Source organism: Eptesicus fuscus, chromosome 4 (genome assembly GCF_027574615.1).
Source record: "Eptesicus fuscus isolate TK198812 chromosome 4, DD_ASM_mEF_20220401, whole genome shotgun sequence".
Taxonomy (NCBI): Eukaryota; Metazoa; Chordata; class Mammalia; order Chiroptera; family Vespertilionidae; genus Eptesicus; species Eptesicus fuscus.
Genome location: NC_072476.1, coordinates 95,175,970 through 95,194,825, shown reverse-complemented (window position 1 = coordinate 95,194,825; position 18,856 = coordinate 95,175,970). Strand labels below are relative to the sequence as shown.

General features: G+C 35.2%; 1 protein-coding gene across 1 annotated transcript in view; it reads right to left on the bottom strand.

The window, feature by feature from the left end:
* Positions 1 to 116: 116 nt before the first annotated feature.
* The window catches only part of CDH18 (cadherin 18), a 213,568-nt gene continuing 194,828 nt past the window's right edge, over positions 117 to 18,856 (bottom strand). Inside the window, exons 10-11 of the mRNA XM_008161781.3 lie at positions 9,688 to 9,939; positions 117 to 826 (exon numbers count right to left, since the gene is read on the bottom strand). Coding sequence (XP_008160003.1) covers positions 336 to 826; positions 9,688 to 9,939 — 743 coding nt within the window. The 3' untranslated portion in view covers positions 117 to 335. The remainder of the gene's footprint in view (positions 827 to 9,687; positions 9,940 to 18,856) is intronic.

Here is an 18,856-nt window from a genome sequence, read left to right as displayed (position 1 = left end):
AAATAAAATAAATAAATAACAAGGTATTGAAACGAATATCATTGTTTGGTTGAATCCAGGTATTCTTAAGTAAACAGTACCACAGACTTTATTGAGCAATTGAAAATATACACAAGGTACAATAGCTTTTTCTCTGTGTTGTTTTGTTTAATGTGACTTTTCTCCTGATTAAATAACCCAGTTTCGATCATGAAAAGGGCACTTGTTTCTACAGTGGCTGTGTACAGCTTGCTCAGTTCCAAGTACTGTGTCCACACTTCTTCCTTGTCATGGCTGAGGTTATGTCTTCACTTGCTCAGGCAGCAAAATTCTAGAATGGTGAAAGAATTGACCCCCTAAGTTGTTCTTTCAGATTCTATTTCTCCATAGAGTTCAGCCAACTTTTTAAACTCTGGTCCCCAGTCCCCAAGGTACTGATAATCCTGGTCTGATTGTGTAGTGGCTGAGTCCAAGGAGCTGATAGAACCAGCTTCTGATCTCTGACCCTCATAGGCATAAGTCTGAAGAGAGTCATAAGGAGGGACACTGGGATCGAGGTCAGCTTCTGCCAGTCTTTGCTTAATGAATTCCTGAACATCTATACTTTCCAGGGTGGACAATGTCTGGTGTCTGGGCGTGAGCTGCACTTCAGGCCTGATATCTCTCCGGTACTTGAGCTCCTCAGCTGCAGACGGGTTCCTCAAGGCTGTGATGTCAAAGGCCTCAGTGTCTTCCTCCCCGCCCCCTTCATCATCATAGGTGACCACATTCTCCCGTACGTCCTCCTCTGAAATGATCAGGGGCTCTTTTTTGCTGCGTCTCAGGGTGATAAAAAGTACTACAATCGCTGAGGAAAAGGGAAAGAGAATGAAGAATTAGAGAAAAAAGGAGGGAATTTGTGAGGATTTGACATCAGCAATTTCCAACCCTTGTCATCAACTGCATCCCATTCAGGCTTGCATTGTAACACAACCCTGATTTTTGCACTCTCTGAATAACACATCAAGGATTTTTTTTTTAACATCTCAAATAATTTAAAAAATAATTACCCTTATAAAACATTAAGCATTTCTGATCTTTTCTAGAATGCCACAGTGTTCTCATTTGCCAGGCCTATGCATTTGGGGATTGCGATATAGCCATTCATTGTTTACACAGAGGGAAACTGATGATGGAAGTGAAATATGAAGTTTTGACTAGAAAAATGATGATGATGTGTGGGTCTATCTACAGATAGTTTTTCTAGGGAGATACACTGAAGACAGGTTATTTTTTTTAATCTTTTTTTTTAAAGATATATTTTCATTATTTCAGAGAGGATGGGAGAAGGACAGAGATATAAACATCAATGTTGAGAGAAAATCCTCATTCCGCTTCCTCCTGCATGCCCCCTACTGGGGATTGAGGCTGTAACCCAGGCATGTGCCCTGACTGGGAACGGAACCTCTTATCTCCTGGTTCAACCATTGAGCAACACTGGTCGGGCAACACAGGGTATTTTAAGTTTCTGTAAAATAGGAAAGGGTCTCTGCCATAAATCCTATACTTTTGATGCTTTGTTGGAAACCAAAGCAGGGATATTTTACATGGTTGATCTCTTTTGTCCATTTTCCTTTAGAAAAATGGCATCATGTATTAATAATTGCATTTTCTATCAAGCTGCAAAGGTGTTATTTTATCTGTATATAATTTAGATTTCCTAGGAATTTTTCAGTTGGCACATTCTTCTTTACATGATGTCTTTACTTAATCTTCACAACAGAGCTGGGGCTTTGCTCATTTTAAACATGAGAACACTGAGACTTAAAGTGCTCACATGAATTTTTACAATCTAAGCCCAAGATCGCACAAGTGGCAGGTGGGAAAGCTTGGACCAGAATCTATGACTTCTCACATCAAAGGTTAGGATGTTCCCATTACCACATTCTGCTTCATTATTTTAAAAATATATATTTTAATTTGAAATTCATATTTCTATACTGCATTTTGTTTATCTATTTTTTTGAATTTTGATATACTCTATTTTATTCGGCAATCTTAATTATATGTAAGCTTTAAACAGTTGTAAAACAAACACGGGGTAATCTAATTAAGAACATACCTGTACCCTAGAAACTTTCCTTTTACCCCTTACTTCTAAAAAGTAATGGGAAGAGATTAACCAAAGAACTTGTATGCATAGTATAAGCACAACCCATGGACACAGACAATAGTGTGGTGAAGACCTGGGAGGTGTGTGTGTGTGTGGGGGTGGGGGGGGCTAGAAGGGGTCAATGGGGAAAAAAGAGGGGCCTCTGTAATACTTTTAACAATAAAAAAATAAGAAATTAAAAAAAAGAAAGCTAACTGAATCTACTACTAGTTGATCTTAATGTTATTTTGCTGATGAAAATGGAGATCACATGACTTTATGGAACTCTAGACCCCAATTGTGATTGGCTTAGATGTTCATAGATCTGCTGAGTAGATTCCTTCCTTCTCCAAATTGAGCGGATGTGAAGACTGGAACAGAAATTAAAAATATTGTTCTGATAAATACAAAGCAACTTCTAGTCTTACTTTTATTGTTATTGTCTCCTTGCTTCTCTTTATTGTTTAACCCCTTTAATGTATGCCCCTACGCAATATAGATCACTTTTGTCTATATTTGAAATAGATATCATAATGTACATGGGCTTAATACTTCAAAATATGGAGACTAAGAGGAATAGATCTTCAAGCCAGAAGTGAAAAGGATAATTATGAGGCAGAAATCTACTACTGTACAGGTAAAAAGAGATGGTCACAGTACATTGGGAGGAATCTGATTTTTTTTTTTTTAAAGGCACATTGGAGGCTATGAGGATGAAGAAAAAAGAGGACAAAACATTTTTAGATAGGATCAAAGAATTATCTCGAGAAGTATGGAATAAAAGGATCCTGACAAGGTAATGGGAAAATGTAATAGGGGAAACCTTAGCAGGCACAGGGAAGCTTTGGGTCACTGTGTTTGAAAAGGAGTCATTACAGCAAACTGAAAATGAAATGCTGATGCTATGCAGCCCTGCTTCGCAAAAACTAACCTACAGAATGAAACAGTTTCCCGTCCATGTTGCTTATATTTCAAAGACATTTTCTAACACAGCACTTTTTTAAAAAAAGAGATTTTCACTGAATGTAGTCAATATACATTTAATACTTCACTTTTTATTTCAGTGTAAATCCATCCTAGAGCTTTCTAATTCAATGGCCTAAGCAGCATCCGCAAGGAGCTGACTTCATTGTATTCAGAGGTTTAGATTTATCATCCACTATATATTTCTGCTCATCTTTATGATTAAGTGATGAGGCTGCTCTAGATTAAAATATCTATTTCTACACACTGCCTAATTTATTATAGCAAAATTTCTAATGTCTATCAATAAATCAAGTTATTTTCCTTTATGTTGAAATAATTGGTGGTTGATGTCAAGGGGATTTATGTGCATACATAGGAAGAACTGGATCGATGCTAGTGTCAAAGTATGGAGGTAATTTTGATGTCACCAATATTAGTGCCATATTTGCCTAATGAACATAGGGGATAATGCTGGGTTTATTATTATGATAGCTTATGCTTGCTTATTCCCCCAAACTTAAGAAAATATTCCTGATATATTTTGATCCAAAATGTAGATACTAGTTAAGTTTGAATTTTGAGAATTTACATCTATTTCTTTCCAGGATAGTTATTTTCCAGTGACCAATATTCCTAGATTTGTTACATGCGGATTTGATATGGGGATCAACATATAATTAATCATACCATCTGAGACACTTTTAAGAGTGAAAGGAATGTTGTTTATAAGGATATCAGGACAAATATGAACACATGGTCCTCTCGTCAAAGGCAAATTCAAGTAAAATCAGAGAAGCCGGGCCAGCGTGGCTCAGTGGTTGAGCATTGACCTATGAATAAGGAGGTCACGGTTCAATTCCTGGTCAGGGCACATGCCCAGGTTGCGGTCTTGAGCCCCAGTATAGGGCATGCAGGAAACAGCCAATCAATGATTCTCTTTCATCACTGATGTTTCTATCTCTCTCTCCCTCTCCCTTCCTCTCTGAAATCAATAAAAATATATAAAAAATTTTGAAGAAGAATGTGGAAACATGGATGATAAGATGTGCTTTTGATGACTTTTTACACACATGGTTGTTTGGTAGCTGTTTTGAGAGCAGAAAGCACACAGTAGATATTCCATAATAAATTCTCATGTGGATGACAAAGAATCATCTGTGTAAAACTGGCAATGTGGCATTGTAGAAGTGAAACTTCATGCATAGTAATAGCCTCAGTGAGAAAATAATTTTAAAATATATTTTAAATCAGCTTATGGTTACTAATGATACCAAACACAATTTTACTTGAAACTTTTTTTAATATTTGAAAATCAAACTAAATGTTTTCTAAAAATTTCAAGAGCAGATTTATTAAAGGAGAATGAGTGAAGATAATAATTATACACATAGCTTTGAGAGTTAAATCTTTATTTAAAAACTGGCAATGAAATGAATATATTGAAATGATTCCCTTTCTTCCCCTCCCACCAGTCTATCAAACCATATATATAAGACATGGTATCTGGGAAAACAGAATATGATAAAGCCATTGGGTTGAAGAGAAACAGAAATTGTTCTTCTTCATTCAAAATTATAAATAATTTGTGATATTATGAAGTTTGGTTATATGATCTGGACTGAAACATGAGTAAACTGTATTATTTTGAGAAGTCTTTATTTTAATGAATATTTGATTCTTTGTCAGTGTTTCTTTTTCTTCACTTCTTTTCTCTTTGAGTTTGGCCAGAATTTTCAAGCTACTTGATTTTTTTTATATTTAAGAAAATTTAAATTAATTTATTAAATATCATAATTTTCTTTTATTGAAAAGGGGATTGAACTTTGGAAAAACATTTTCCTATTTGTTTTCTTTTTTTTTTTTATATATTATCATACTAGTGATTGGAGTTCTAAGGGGTTTTGAGTTTTCTTAACCTAAACTGTCACACAACTTGCATTTGAATACCTTATTTACTGACTCCCAACATACTTCCTCAAATATTTTTAATAGCAGGGTTTTTTTTTACTCCAAAATAATCACTTAATTTTTAATTTTTATATGATCATATCTTAATATTAAATTTGATAGAATGAGATGACCCAAGTCCGGAATCCAGGAGATTATTTTTATTAGCTCCTTCCATCTGTCTATTATACCTGGTATTGGCACTTCTCAGTTTGAAACTTCTTTTTTCAAACCAAGGGGTGCCCACAAAGTCATCTAAGATAGCTCTGGTGACAAATGGGTTGACACTTATCTCCTTAATCAATTCCACCTTTGTCTCCTTGTTCCTTTATTTTAAATCCACTCTGATCTCCATTTATCAAGAAATTGACATCCCAGAGTAGGAACAATCTAGCTAATGTACCCATCTAAGTCACCTGCTTATATGTGATGTGTGGACTGCAAAGGTCTGATTCAGATCCTGTTTCGGTGATTTCTTGTGCTGTGTGATTAAGGTTTGCTTTGCCAGCGGCCTGGTGCTCAGGCAAGTGGTGGGGTGAAGAGGGGAAACAGACGTCAACTCCAAGGAGGGAAAGGGGTTATAGCTGCCCTTCCTCTAGCACCACATTTTAATTGTACCATGAAGGCTCACTCTTTATTCTCTCCCATCCATCCCATAAAATAGATCTGAAAAAGGTAATTCTAACAGGACAATGCCCTACTCACAATCGCACATCTACCATTTACATTTAGGCCTTTTGATTTTCAAGCACCCTTTTTGTGGTAATCAAAATATACATAGATGGAGTCTGAACATACTGAAAAATATTGAATCATAATATGAATATAGCAATATGTATTATTATAAGAAAACAAAAATAAGCACCACAAAATTCTAAATATTGCTCTAGGTCCTTCCAGTTGAAACTGTATTTTCACAGAATCAGAAGTACTGTAGAAAGAGCCTGAATGGGTCCCTAAGGTCACACCATTAGTTAATGGCAAAACTAGGTCTAGGTTTATACAGTTAAGGTCATTTCACAAACAAATGGCTACTAGTTAAAACATATTTCTAAAATATTAATTTCATGATATATTTAGCTTTTAGGAGTAAATGTCACTTCAGAATTACAAAGTCTATCATGAAGATTTGTTACCTCTGGTGTTGCTAATATTTTCCTTAGAAATTATAAACTCACACCTTAACAAACATTGTTTTAAAATGACAAATGACTATATTCTGAGTCTGTTGGTTAGTACCTTCTGAATAATAATAATTACACCTAAAATGTCATAAAAATATAAATTACATTACAAATGATTGCTTAAATCCAAGTTTAAGAAATTATTAGGCAACCTTTGGGTAAAACTATAAGAACACATTTGAGTTTCAATAAAGATAGCATCTTGGCTTCCTTAGTGCTTAGGGATAACATAAAATTTAGAAATGTTCTCTTATTTATCCCAAAGGGAAAATCAAATTTTATAAAGTAAGTTAAATGAAAATATTGTTTCATGAAATAAAATGTTATTTTACATAATACACCTTCAATGGACCTGAATATTCATATTTTTCAATTGCTTTTAAAGGTCTTAGCATAGTAAAGGAAAATAGTTTCATGAAGATAAATGATAACAAAAGCCAAAGGTAACATGCCTCTCCCAACTGAACAATCTGTCAGAATAAGGACTCTGGAAGAACTTATGTCAAAGTCATTAAGTTCTATACTTTGTGGTTTTAAGTTAAAAACCCTAAAGGAATCAATGTTTGTAGTTGTTTCCTTTCCTGTTTTTTTTTTTTTTTTTAGTTTGTTTATGAGGTTGTTGTTGTGGTTTTTTTGTTTTTAATTTTCAAAGACAAAGAATGCAATGTGTTACTATCTAAAGAAAACAGTATTGTGACCAATCAATATATATAAACAAACAAACAAACAACTCCAGCCTGACAGTTGTGTCTCAGTGGCTGAGGGTTGACCCATGAACCAGGGGGTCACGGTTGGATTCCAGGTCAGGGCACATGCCCGATTGCAGGCTCCATCCCCAGTAGGAGGTGTGCAGGAGGCAGCCAATCAATGGTTCTTTCTCATCATTGATGTTTCTATATCTCTCTCCCTCTCACTTCCTCTCTCTGAAATAATAAAAAACAAACTAACAACAACAACCACAAAAACACTCCAGGAAGTCTGATTTTTCTGACTTCCTTCTCCACCATGCATCTGCAAAAGAGCATACTGCAATAAAATGGTTCTTGTTATGGTGCGCCAAACCTCCATACCCATGTTGCTAAGTGCAATGGATTCTTTTTGGTAATCAATTTATCTAACCTCTGAGCACCTTTTGACATTGTGGAATGGTCTTCTCCCTTTGATACATTTTCTTCCTTTGACTTTTACGACATTATACTTTACTAAACTTTTTTTTTTTTTTTTTTTTGCTGACTTTTCCTTTGGTCTCCTCTGCTATCTCATTCTTCTTGACTTAATGATCACATTCGAGTTTATCACAGATCATTCCTAGTCTGTTACCACTTTATATTCTCCAGCTGCAGTGGCTTCAACAAAGTGCGCTTCTGAAGTCCACCAGCTCAGGGAAGATCAGGATCACAGTCAGCCAGAGATAAAAGGTGGCATCTGATACTGTTCTAACTTAGCCATATATCAAATTTATCCAAGATCACTTCTTATCAGCTATTTTATTTTTTGACTGTGGAACGTTGTTTCAAAAAAGGACACTATGTCACAGACAATAATTTCTCTTCACAGAAATTAAATTATTAACATTGCACTTTTTCAAGTGGAATCTCAGGTGCTTTAGCTAAAATTTGTTTTAAATATATTTTTATTGATTTCAGAGAAGAAGGGAGAGGGAGAGAGAGAGATAGAAACATCAATGATGAGAGAGAATCTTTGATCGGCTGCTTCCTGCACGCTCCCCACTGGGGATCTAGCCCGCAACCCGCACACATGCCCTTGACCAGAATCCAACCTGGGACCCTTTGGTCAGCAGGCCAATGCTCTGTCCACTGAGCAAAACTGGTTAGGCCTTTAGTTAAAATTTTGATAAATATTTTCATCAGGGAACCTGCACCATATTATCCAAGGTAGCTTCTGATTTCAACTAAAAATCTTGACATTAGCCACCTTTTTGCCATTTCACTCAAAGTCAGCTGATCCAAACACTGCTATGTCTGAACGAGATGCTTCATTTCCTTCCTAGTCACTTTGCCTGGTCACTTCATTTCCTTCCTAGTCACCATCACGCATGGCACCATCCGGCTGGGGAGGATCCCTGCTCCTCCGGGAGCCCAGGCGCTGTGCCTGTTGGTGCTCAGCCACTCTTGGGTGAATCTAATACAAAACCAATGAACTTGTTCAGACCTTGTTCAGACCTACGGACCCTCATGTCTGCAGACTGACCGATTGGAAATATATTTCCACTTTGAACTATAAAGCAGAAATACCCTTTACATAATTTTTTTTCTTGTTTTAAAAATCTAGATTTGCTGTCTTAAATTAAATAGCAATTCCTGAGATCTGTTCTCAGCTTCATTTATAGTCATCTCTCTCTCTCTCTTTTTTTTTTAATGCAAACTTCATGATGACTTTTCGCTACTTTAAATCTCTATTTATACTCCTGGAACAAGTCCCACCACATTTACCATGTCCAAGAAGCCCTCAACTGCCTCAACCTCTCCTGAATCTCTATTTACTTTTCAGCCAGATCCCGCCTTGCTCTCCACTCCTTCTGTACAGGTAACTTGGCTTCTACCCCAGAAACTAAACAGGAAACATATCTTGCAAGAATATATCTGTTTCACCAAAGCATATATATTTTGCTTTATTTTGTTTTGTTTTGTTTTTTGGATGTATAGTACCAAGAAAAGAACAAAAGTGAAGGCTGCTATGAGAAAGATAGAAGGGAGAGAACACACTGGAAAAACAAATATATTTCCACTTTGAACTATAAAGCAGAAATACCCTTTACATCATTTTTTCTTGTTTTAAAAATCGAGATTTGCTGTCTTGTATTAAATAGCAATTCTAAAAAGTTTATAGCAATAACAGCTACAAATGAGGTTGTTGTAAGAATTTGACTTTTACAATAATAATACAAAATTAGAGGAAGTATTTTTCTTTTAATCAAATAAAAGTCCTAGTTGTTGTATTTTAATAAGTTTTAATAACTCTAAGGCCCAAATTATTTAGACTACATAACATTAGAATTCAGCTACCATAGAAGATTAAGTAATATTTCAGACTAATAGACGTTTCTACAAGAAAGCAATTTTTTTAAATTTGGTGTTGAGATTAATTTTAGAACAATGCCACTTTTGCTCTTTGAAATTAATTGTAAAAGCCTGTTCAATATGTGATTTAGAATATCAATTGTTTCTAAAATAGATTCCAAAATGACTTCTCTCATATTCCATTCCATTTTCCTGCTATTTCAACTTTTTTGTCACATCTGAATCAAATTATGTCTAGATTAATGGTAGTCTTGAGAAAGTAAATTGAAATTAAATTGTGTAGCCACATTTTGCTATTCACCTTATATATTTTTATTTCTTAATTTTGTCAAAATCCCTCTCTTCTCTCCATCTTTCTCTCTTGTCTAGTGTACTACTGGCCATTGTAGAGTACACTCAGAATTGCTATCATACAACATTAGGATTTAGAAGGACTCACCTAAGAGAATGACAACACACAGAAGAATAGCGATTAAGGCTCCTGTACTCAAACCAGTGGAGGACAGGAACGCTTCGGGATGGCAGGTCCGCACGCGCCCATCTCTCTCGCATGCACAAACCCTGATGGTGAGGGTGCTGCTGCTGCTGAGAGAGGGGATTCCACCATCAGAGATCATAATGGGGAGATAATACACATCCTGAATAGTTCGACTAAATCTCCTCCGCCTTGTCAGAATGCTGGCTGTGTTATCTATGACAGACATAAGCAAAACAAAATGTACTTAGTAAAGCACCATTCAAGATTCACATTTACTTTAGTGAATAAAATGGGTATGTGTGATTTGTTTATGAAATGGAAAAGGGAACATAAAGGGGCAGTTACTAAAGAGTCACTAATATTGGTTCTCACATTGAGAAACCTATTTGAAAAATTAATAAAGTCCAAGCTAAAGGAGAGGGGAAACCGTGGGAGGCAGAGGAGGGAGAAAGCAATAGATACTAAACTTTAGGGTGAGTCAGTGGTCCCAAACTCAAACCTGGTGACTATGAATATAAGTGAGAGGAATGGACATCTACATATTTAGCAAATATTTAGATGACATTCATGTACAAAAACGTTTAAGGTCCACTGGTATAGATACTATATTTACAGGGAAAACAGATCATTTGATAAACTTTTTTAGACTTAGTTGTGATTTGAAGCACTCTTCTTATAGCAAACACATCATGGGAAAGTCAACAAAGAAAGAAATAGTAATTGCATTTTTATGTACTTTTTAAATGCTATACACTACAGTAAATACTTGCATGATAATCCACACACCTTAAAAAGGAGAGGATGTTAAATTCTAGTGAACAAAATAAATCGATGGACAAAATAGATCCAGAGACATAGAACACACTGACAAATCTCAAAAGAAAAGGGCATGGAGCAGGAAGTGCTCAAACAAAGAACTTGTATGCATAAATGCATAACCCATAGACACAGATAATAGAGTAGTGAAGGCCTGGGAGGATGTGAGGGGTAGAAGGTGGTCACTGGGGAAAAGAAAGGAGACCTCTGTAATACTTTCAACAATAAAGATACATTTTTTTTTTTTTTTACAAAGGGACAGGATGTTAAATTCCTTATATTTTAAGGGATATCATTTTTACAATAAATAATAATTTGATAATAAAGAAACTGAGTCCCAGAGGATAAATTGGCTGAAATCACAGAGCTAGTGAATGATCAGGATACAATTGCATTATATTCTAGAACCCTCAAAACCACAATGTCACATTGCCTCTTCTCCACCAATGCCCTTCCTATTGGTATTGATGGCCTCTGGTGCACAGGGTACAAGGTTATTTTTGCATTGTTCTTCCTCATTCTATGTCTGCTAGTTTAATGACCCTCCTGGTGCACACTATTAAAATATTTCCAAATCTATCAGAACAGGAGAAACGATTGAGATTCTTATTGTTTTCATTTTTTCCTGTTTTTTTTTTTTTTTTTTTTTCAGAAGCAGTAAGATCCATTCATAATTTAAGTGTTATCAAGCCCATGCATGAAACAAAGCTTTTTGGCTTTCCCGCAAAGCTCCTTTCACATAATAGGTACTTGATACATAACGATGTGAACTACACTCAGCAGGAATTTGTCTTTTGTTATGGTGTCTTTATTATGTTGACACGTATTAAGAAATTAAAACAGAAATGAACGAATATATCTTGTAATAATTCAGCAGCACAATCTCCTCATGTTCTCCACTGAAGGTGTATTCTTTCTCTCATGTTACCTGACTTCTCCTTCTTTTAATCTTAGAATTTACCTAATCTCACTTTTTAGACTCTTGATTCTGCCTGTTCGTTTAAGTTTGTGAGTATTCTCCTGGCTTCTCTTGTGTTTCTGCCAAACGACAAATGTATGATTCCACATGTCATTAAGTTCTGATTTGCACCCTGGAATGTCATTCCTCTGACCATCTGCCACATTCCTTCTTGATAAATTTTAAAGCCCAGATAAACAACACCATCCATTGTGTTAGGTTCCTCCTTTTAGATTCAGAAATAATATGGATATAGTAATTAAAACCAACTTTATCAATTTCACCAAGTATGTAGAGAAATTTAGACTGTTCTCTCAGAGGGGGTTAATAAACAATCTATTACTATCCATTTTTATCCATTACCATAAAGTAGTTATTCTAATTTGATTTAGCATTTCCTTTTGAGCCATATTCCCCCACTCACAGCAGGAAAACATTTCTTTATGTGAGGAAGCTACATCTATTATTGACATTTTAAAACTAGAGTTGAAACTGCCCAGTCCTTCTTTGATATTAATCATGTCTACCTGTGTATACATGACTCTGTATATTAGATCATGAAGCAGAACAGACTTACTCTGTAGACTAATGGCAATTTTATATTGGGGGATGCGGTTATCATTTTTAAAAATGAATATAAATACATATGAAACAAAAAAATATATATCTTGAAGAATATCAGCAAATCTGTTCATGAATAACACATAATTTGCATAAGAGTGTTAATTTAGGCAGAGAAGGTGATAGAAAATTTATAAAAGGAACCTTTTAAAATAGAAATCCAACCCAAAATTCAAAATGATTCATAAACATAACACAATAATATAATTTTTAAATTAGAGATAAAAACAGCAGTTTAGCTTGGCCGGCATGGCTCAGTGGTTGAGTGTTGACCTATGAACCAGGAGGTCAGGGTTTGATTTCCTGTCAGGGCACATGCCCAGGTTGCAGACTTGATTCCCAATGTAGGGCCTGCAGGAGGCAGCTGATCAATGATTCTCTCTCATCATTGATGTTTCTATCTCTCTCTCCCTCTCCCTTCTTCTCTTGAAATCAATAAGATATATATATTAAACACAGCAGTTTACAAAAAAAAAAAAAAAAAAAAGGAAATAAGGTTAAACCCTCTCTACCTATTATTTTTTACCTTTAACAAATGCTATGATTTTTAGTAGGGAATGGAGCAGCCAAAGTAGAAAAAATTCTGTTTGAAGTCACTAAGTTTATAAACACTGCAGGAAAGTATAAGGATAAATCCTCCAAGAGCTTTGCTTCAAGTTCCCCTGCCTAAAGGCACAGGGTGGAGTAGGTGATTCCTGTGGCATTTTCATTACCTGGTTCCAAGCAAGGAAGGAATTAGGCAAAAGTGCATATTAAGAAGGAAAGCAAAACAAAGTGGCACAAAATGGTAAAATTAGTGGTACTTTAATTTTGTTTTTATAATTTTACTTTTTTGTTTAGTGAGTATGAGTCAGCTGTCCTTTTGTTGTCACTGTGAGTAGTATAGCATAAGGATGTGAGAGGAAGTATGAGCTGACAAACACATTTGCAAAAGATATATAAACATAAAAAAATCAGCAGAGGTTAAAATAAATTAGGAGATAAGAAAAGCTCATATATAGTTAGCTAGAGCATCAGGCTCACTAAAACAAATCAAATCACTACATCTGCAAATCACACTTCCCAATTTCAGGGTTAAGATTGCATATGGACTGTCAAGCATTGGGGTCCACCTTGCATAAAGAATAGCGTGATTCTATCAGGTGTGACTGGATAAATGCTGTGAGTGAAGACTGAGTGAGACTGGACTGAGAGCAGAAAGACATTCATGGCAGAGCAAAATCAGCCTCATCACTGCCACCAGGTGAGTGACTCAGCAGGCACAGCTGCCCCACATCCATCATGGCATATTTGAGGCTCATTGGCAGCCTTATTCTCAGGACAGGCTATGGCACTCTTTTACTTAGGAATGAACGAACTGCTAAGTGGTCTTTTGAAGCCCTGTGGTTAAAAACAGAATTGTAAATGGTTATGCTCTGTAGAGAAATTACTCACCAGCTGTGAGCTCTGGTTTGAAGGACAGGAATGAACTGGGAATACTGACCACTACAAATCTGACAATGCTAAAGAAGCACAAAATAAACTTAAAATTCCCCGTGGTTTCCAGAGTACATAAAATCAAATGACCGCATTTCACTACAAATGAACTGAAATTTGAAAGAAAAGACATCTTTTTATTAGCTACATGGTCAAAGTTGAAAGTATTCCTTATCTTAAATCAAGGCAATGTACTAGTAAACTCGAAGTTAGATATTCTTTCACTAAACCCATATTCCATAAGGAGAAGCAGTATTTCCCTACTTAAGTATTTTTCAAAAAAATCATTAAAGATTTGTAAATAATATGACCTCATTTTTAGAAGTAGAAATAAATATTGAAAAGAAATAATAAAAAGTAATAAAATGAAATAAAAAACAATAGCTTCAAAACGTTGCTACGAGGTGAAAAGGACAGTCTACAAAAGCTTTTGTTCCATTTTTGTTTAAAATGGAAATTTTTAGTGCAATTCTTTAATTACTTTTAAAAGAATGTGTTATTTGGACTTATTTTTTTTAAAATGCTAGTGTCTACAAAAGTGGAAAATGCATATGAGAAGAAGGAAACAGGTAAATATAAGTAGCAGATGTCCTTGATAGCAAATTATCAGCAAAATTATAATAAGGATTTTCAAATTTGAAAGGCACATTAAATGCTATTTAGGACACTGAAAACTGAGATACAAGTGTATAAGAGTTATAAATTACTTTTCCCCCTACTAAAATGTGTGAGATTTGTAAATACACTTGACAATTGGTATTAAGCCTAGGAATTAGGCTAGCGAAACGCCTTGCCTCAAATAAAACGTAGTCTCAAGAGGCAGCATAAAAGATCATGAAGCAGAACAGACTTACTCTGTAGACTAATGGCAATTTTATATTGGGGGATGCGGTTATCCTTTTATAATACAAAAATAAATGAACACAGTAATTGTATGCACAGCCTCCTGGTGTAAGCCTCTCTTCACAGCCTTTGTGGCATGGCTATAGCACATCTGCTTTAGGCATTGGGTTAATTCAAAATTATACAATGGATTTTTTGATGCTAACATTAAAAACTTACTTGTCACTGTTTAAAGAGTAGGTGACAGCAGGAAAAACTACATTTTAATCAGGAAACATTTTATGCTTTTTTATTGTTTTAGAGTAATAACAGTTTACAAATGCTGGAACTTAAAAATCATCTAAACCTGATTTTTAATTTTAAATAAAATTATTTCATTATCAATATATTATTAGTTCATGATAAAAAGGTCATTATCAAACATACAATACAATATACACTTCACTAAATATGTTGCAAAAAGAAAGTTAATTCCTTCACTTGATTATTTTCCAAATCAAAGTCTTTAGTATTTAATAAGTGTTCATAACTTTTAAGATAACTACTGATTATTTCTGTTTATTACAGTTTTTTCTATCTACCACAGTTTGTTACTAGAGTCCCTAAAGTATTCATGGCAGAATAACTTATTCATTTTTGGAGTGCAGAATATAGCACATGCTTATTACTTAAGGTTAATAGTGAATTATAATGCCTGCGTCTTGGCTTTGCCGCATCTCCCTTGTTAGATCCTTCTGACCGACTTAACTGATGCGGCATTGTGTCATCTCTCTACCATCTTCATTTCCCACCTCACTGGAAAGGGTTCTCTGATTGGCTCTACCTGGTGGAACACTCTGTCCTTTAAGTCAAACCCTGTTCTTCCTCTTTCAACAATATGACTTTTAGTGATCTCTCTAAAGCAACTCACATTTCACTGCCCCTAATGGTCAGTTACACTGAATATCATCTTTATTTCCCTAATTAGATGACAAGTTTCTCCTACATTTCGGGGTGGGTGTTTTAATGCCTTACATTCTAGCCAGCTCAGATTACTGCCTTGTAGACGGAGGAGAGTGCATATCACCTTAAAGATTAAGTGGCAGGAGAAAAACAATGTTTAGTTAAGAGCTGACTACAGAAATTCTTTTAGAGAAAAAAACATTCTAAGAAGGGAGAGGAATGGTGGTAAATAGTAATATAGTTTGAAGCTGGAGTAGAATGTGCTGGACAGCCATTGTAAAATGTCAGTCTAGGAAATAGAGCTCTGTGGTGTGTGTGTGTGTGTGTGTGTGTGTGTGTGTGTGTGTGTGTGTGTGTGTACGTGTGCATAAAAATTTTGGAGAGTATCTTGGTTTTGATCAGTACATAGGATGGGGTCCTGAACCAATTTAATTAAATTTCAAAATACAGATATCTGTTTCAAATCAGCAAACATCTAGGCAGTCAGCATCTCCAGGTTAGATTTTTATTGAACAGTGTCCTTTCTTCCAAGCCCAGTTTTTATCCCAACTATTGAATGAGACTGTTCCCAAAAGACTCTTGCTTTATAAAATGTAGGCCTGAGTAGAAGAGTTTTTGATTGACCAATACTCCCACTGATAACAAAGAGAAAGGCCTGAATCTTTCAAGAAATTCTGTTTAATGGCATGAGACAGCTGCTAAAGCGAGATAACTAGAGGGATTAGATTCCAGAGGTCAAAAGTGTGGAGAGGTGAACTGTTGATTACAATGTAGCTGCTTATTATACTAGGAACTGACAAGAGGCTGAAATTCTAACCCCAGGACAGGGGAAATAGGAGAATTTTTATAGAAGTCTTAGGGCCTGTAATTAATTTGGAAATTGAGGGGTCTCAACCACAAAAATGATATTCCCTAAAGACGTTTGTTAAATTGAAAGTTGAAATTGGAAATTTAGGAGGAGGAAGCTAAAATTCGAAGCTGAAAAGCCCTGAAATGCAAAGCAGAGGCTTTGTTGTTATTGTAGTTGATTTGTTTTGCCATCTCTGATAGTTGCACAATGATTAGAGGTAGGGACCAGGGTGAGTGGCCCTGGTGCACAAACAGGCACCTACTGGAAGCCCTAGAGGGCCACGCCAGAAACACTGACAAACCTGAGGTAGACGGAACCTAAAGGAAACTGAAAATTGGCCTTGGTTTAGCTCAACTCTGATTCGATTAAAGTAATAATCTCCCTCTTTTATTGCTTATCACAGAAAATGGTGACTATTTTCTAAAGAAATACATTGTCCTTTGAGAGTCTTCTAGGTTTACAGACTACCTGACATCCAGCTAAACATTACTAGACTAACAACAAATAGGACATCAGTCCCAGTCTTGCCTCTCCGGTACCCCTCTGAAAATCAAACACAAAAACCTGTCACCTTATTGAGATATTAAAATTAACTGACAATGATTATAAAATCATTAAGATTAATATGTTCAAGAAAATAGAGGAAAATATTAAAAATAAAACAAATATTAAAAAGACAGAAAATTTCACCAGAGATAGCCATCTCTATAAAAAGTAAGAAATGGCTGTTAACTAAAGAAGTCAGTGTTTGGACTATGTTTTCTTTGAATGGACATGTTTTCTTTGATAGGACTCTTGCTTCCTTGAGCAGAATGTAAGTTGCATGCTGGTGTTTTCTAACAATATATTCCCAGCATATGTCACAGTAAATTATAAAAAAAGCAGGCCCCAAGTAAAAGACTTTATATAAATAGGATGGAACACTAAAAATGACATCTGTTCTCCCATGTTCAGATAAATTAGGAAATTGCAAATTAATGAGAGATAAAAAAAATATGACAGAAAAGATCTACTGAATATAGTAAAGATCTGGGAAAACATGGAATATGGTTTAAATTTAATTATTTAGTAAGCAGATAAGGGTGGTAAACAGGAGAATCCCCTCAGAGTATCAATGGACAAAGACCTGATTTGGCATGAGGATATTAGCTAGCTTGCATGATTCCAGGCAAAAATGCCATCAACGCATCTATCTTTGGGATACTCTAAGTATACATATAGGAACAATTTATCATTCAGAAACAGATGTTTTGTTTTGTTTTTACAATTGTTTTTACTAGGAGTTAATCCAATGAAGTGTCAAGAAATATGAAGTAATTAAGATTTTATCGTAGCCATGTGCTAACAAGTTAGCCTGCTCTACTTTTATGGAGGCTGGCCGAAGACAAAAGGCTCCTGGGTCAGCCCTAAAGGACTTGATTACTAATGTCACAGCACACAGCACAAGCTCTCATTCAGAACAGTCTTAGCAAGAGAGAGAGAGAGTGTCTCCTCCCAGAATGGAAGGCAGGTTTGTTGCCACCCAATACAATCCATTTAATGACTACCTCTGGGGCAAAGGCCAACCTGATTTTCTGGCAACCCATTGTAGAATATTAGGATTTCCTAATCCCAAGTTAATTAAATTTCAAAGGACAGATATCTGTTTGCGTGTACCTGGGCCACTTCATGTCACTCTCTTGGGGTAAGGGAAATCAGAGAAAATATGAAGTTCATATTGCTTCCCATGTCGTGAGAAATCAAGTAATTTATCTCTGACTCAGAAGTGTGGAGCCTTCTGCCAGGCATCCATAAAGTTGTGTCCAGACTAAGTAGCTATCATGCATGAAAGAAGGATACAATCTCAGTAGCAAGGTGTGAATGCTACCAGAACACATCTTCAAAACGTGGTTGTTGAACCATTGACATTCCCAGATTTATATATATATTTATATTTTGGCTAAGGAGTTACATGTGACATATTATTATCTTTCCATTTTTATGTTTAAGATCACTAATGGTTTTGAACAATTGTTCATATGTTGATTTACTATTTTGGCATCACTCTGTTAATTATTTATTCTTTCATGTCCTTTAACTGTTTTATTTTCTCTTTGAAATGTTTATTTTATTTTGTGGGAGGTTTTGAATATATTCATGGTATCAATCCCTACTCACTTATATGTATGGCTATATCTTACACCAGGTTATGACCTGTTTTCAAGATTTGTTTGGAAATAATTTGATGCAGAAATAAAATAATTTTAATATTATCATGTTTATCATTATTTTATGAATGTGATATTTATGTCTTTTATAAAAAAAACAATCCCTCCCACCCAATTACAAAATGTAGTCCACTTCAGTTTCCTCTAAAGCTCTTAAATTTTTTATTGTATAAATAATTATTTAACCTATGTGTAATTTATTTGTGTATATATGCACAAGGAATTCTAATTTTAGTTTCTCTAGATATATAGTCAGTTGGTCCCTTTCAATGTACTTTTTGAATTATCCTTCCCACAATGGTTAAAAATACTACCTTGGCCTTCTGTCAGGTTTATATATTTATACATAGATTTATATATCCAATTATTTATTTTTGCCCTCTGAATTTGCTCTCATTTATCTATCTATGCCTGTAC